Here is a 2,867-nt window from a genome sequence, read left to right on the forward strand (position 1 = left end):
GCGGAGGGGGGCGGGAGGAAAAAGGCGGAGCCAATGGAGGGGGCACCAGGGGCCGCGTCAGTCTTGGCTCGTCCGACAGCAGGGCCGCGTCCTTCTCTTCCTCCGCCTTGAGCACCTCGTTCGCCATGGTCGCCGCGCCGACCGCCTGTATTTGTACCCGGGTGTCTGTGGTGTGTGTCATGTGTGTGGGGAGTGTGTGTGTGCGTGTGTGTGTGTGCGTGTGCGTGCGTGTGTGTGTGTGTGTGTGAGTGTGTGTGTGTGTGTGTGTGTGTGTGTGTGTTGTGTGCGCGCGCGCGTGCGTCCGTGTGCATAGGTCACGCGCGTGGTGTCTCGTCCACACAGCGTGCACAGTACACATGACACGTCTCCTCCCTCTGTGCCACGCAATGTGCCTCCTTCTCGAGCGCCGTGCACGCGGAGAGCAGCTCTTCCAGCACGCCCACGCCGCCCGTCGCCTGCGCCTGCGGCCGCACATGCCGAGGACATGTCCTGGACGTGTCCCTCGGCGTGGCCTCGCGCCCGCCCGTCGCCGGCGCCTTTGCTATGGCGCGGACGAGTCGCGCCGGCAGCCGCTTGTCCGCCTCGCACGCCTCGAGTGCCTGAGGGACAGGTCTCGGACATGTCTGAGGGACAGGTCTCGGACATGTCTGAGGGACAGGTCTCGGACATGTCTGAGGGACAGGTCTCGGACATGTCTGAGGGACAGGTCTCGGACATGTCTGAGGGACAGGTCTCGGACATGTCTGAGGGACAGGTCTCGGACATGTCTGAGGGACAGGTCTCGGACATGTCGTGGACGGTTGCGGTGGGTCTGTGAAGTTCCGCTGAAGTGTCTCTGAAGTGTCTCTGAAGTGTCTCTGAAGTGTCTGTGAAGAGTCTGTGAAGTGTCTGTGAAGTGTCTCTCAGGCGTGTGCGGAGTGTCTTGGAAGTGTCTCTGAAGTGTCTCTGAAGTGTCGCGGAAGCGTGTGTCTCGCCTGCGGCAGCTCGAGCTCCGCGAGAGCCTTCTGCGCCTTCTCGGCGTCCGAAGTGGTGCGGGTGGAGAGGTCATGCAGTTTGGCGTGTACCTGAAGGAGGAGGGGGAGGGGAGGAGTGAGGGGAGGAGGGGGAGGGGGAGGAGGGGGGAGGGGGGGGAGGAGGAGGAGGAGGAGGAGGAGGAGGAGAAGGAGGAGGAGGAGCGAGGAGGAGTGTGGGTGGTCGGCGTGTGTACCTCTCCGTGGAACTGCGTGACGGCGGCGGCGGTTGCGGCGGGCAGCAGCGCCGGAAACGCGTCGGCATACGCAACTTGCGCCGAGGACAGGCCTTCCTCCGGCCGAATCGGCTTGACAAACAGCTTTGGCTCGAGCCGTGGCAGCGCGCCCGCCGACGGCACCGGGTCCTGGTAGATGGTTGCATTGTCCTGCTCCGCTTGCCTTGTGCGCTGCGACAGGCTGGAGGACTCATCCTCAAGACTCCGCCGCTCTGGCGACCCGTCGGGCGCCTACGCGCCGAATGCGCCGACATGAGGGCGGGAGGACGGTCTCGTGCGGAGCATTCAGAGCACCGCTTCCCTGGGACCCCGCTGGTGTTGCGTGACTGGGGAGATATGGGGAGATATGGGGAGATATGGGGAGATATGGGGACCCCGCTGGTGTTGCGTGACTGTCTCTGTGCGATGTCGTGACTGTCTCTGTGCGATGTCGTGACTGTCTCTCTCTCTCTCTCTAACTGTCTCTGTGCGATGTCGCGGCCCTGGGTCGTGCGTCTACGTGAATACGAGGGGTGCGAAGACAGCGGAGTGCGGCGGAATACGGTCGAGTACAGTGTCGAATGCAGTGGAGTACGCCGTCCTCTCGGGTGCCTCTCGAGTGCCGGTTGGAAGACACGACTCTGTAGTCCGCTTCTAGGGTCGGGCGCCGCCGCCGCCGCGCGCCGCATCAGCTCGGACGCGAGCCGCAGCCGCGCCACCTGCGCGAGGGTCAGGAGGAGAGTCTGGCCCGGCGGCTGCCGCGCGCGCCCCCAGGACACACACTGCAGGCATGGGCAGCAGGGGCAGAGTGCTGGGTGGGCTGCCACGCCAAGAATGGACGGAGCATGGGGCACGGCGCAGACTCACACTCCCACCCTCGCGCCCTCACAAGCGGTGCGGCAGGTGTGGCGAGGGCCAGACTCAGGGGAAGGGGGTGCGGCGCCGAGAGGAGAAGGGAGGGAGAGCGAGCCGCGAGGTGGCGTCACTGTGGGCGTGGGAGTGTGGGAGAGCGGTGTGTGGGTGAGAGTGTGGGAGAGCGGTGTGTGGGTGAGAGTGTGGGAGAGCGGTGTGTGGGTGAGTGTGGGAGAGCGGTGTGTGGGTGAGTGTGGGAGAGCGGTGTGTGGGTGCAGATCGAGCGATGCTGCTCCACCTGTGCGCCGTAGCTCGAGTCAGCGGCGGCGGCGGCGGCGGCCTCCTCCTGCGCGATGGCGCGCGCCCTCGCCTCCGCCGCCCGCAGCCTGCGGAGCCAGCTGTCGTCTGCGCCGTCACTAGGCTGGACTACTCCTACTAGACGAGACCCCGCCGCCTGCGGAGCCAGCTGTCGTCTGCGGGCTTGAAGAGGGAGCCCTCCTATGGGGGAAGGTTCCGGGCAGGTTCCGAGAAGGTTCCGCGACAGGGAGCTTGAAGAGGGAGCCCTCCTAGGGTTAGGGTTAGGGTTAGGGTTAGGGTTAGGGTCAGGGTCAGGGTCAGGGTTAGGGTTAGGGTCAGGGTCAGGGTTAGGGTTAGGGTTAGGGTTAGGGTCAGGGTCAGGGTTAGGGTGAGGGTGAGGGTTAGGGTTAGGGTTAGGGTTAGGGTTAGGGTGAGGGTGAGGGTGAGGGTGAGGGTGAGGGTGAGGGTTAGGGCTAGCTTGAAGAGGAGCCCT

At 65.2% G+C, this 2,867-nt stretch overlaps 1 protein-coding gene across 1 annotated transcript in view; it reads right to left on the reverse strand.

Moving 5' to 3' along the window:
- Positions 1–2,017, reverse strand: part of EMIHUDRAFT_244504 (hypothetical protein) — a gene marked incomplete at both ends in the record, with an annotated part of 3,962 nt that extends 1,945 nt beyond the window's left edge. The window contains 4 exons of the mRNA XM_005769450.1: positions 47–145; positions 357–455; positions 1,208–1,477; positions 2,009–2,017. Coding sequence (XP_005769507.1) covers positions 47–145; positions 357–455; positions 1,208–1,477; positions 2,009–2,017 — 477 coding nt within the window. The remainder of the gene's footprint in view (positions 1–46; positions 146–356; positions 456–1,207; positions 1,478–2,008) is intronic.
- Between the last annotated feature and the right edge of the window lie 850 nt (positions 2,018–2,867).

Source organism: Emiliania huxleyi, assembly GCF_000372725.1.
Source record: "Emiliania huxleyi CCMP1516 unplaced genomic scaffold EMIHUscaffold_422, whole genome shotgun sequence".
Taxonomy (NCBI): domain Eukaryota; phylum Haptophyta; order Isochrysidales; family Noelaerhabdaceae; genus Emiliania; species Emiliania huxleyi.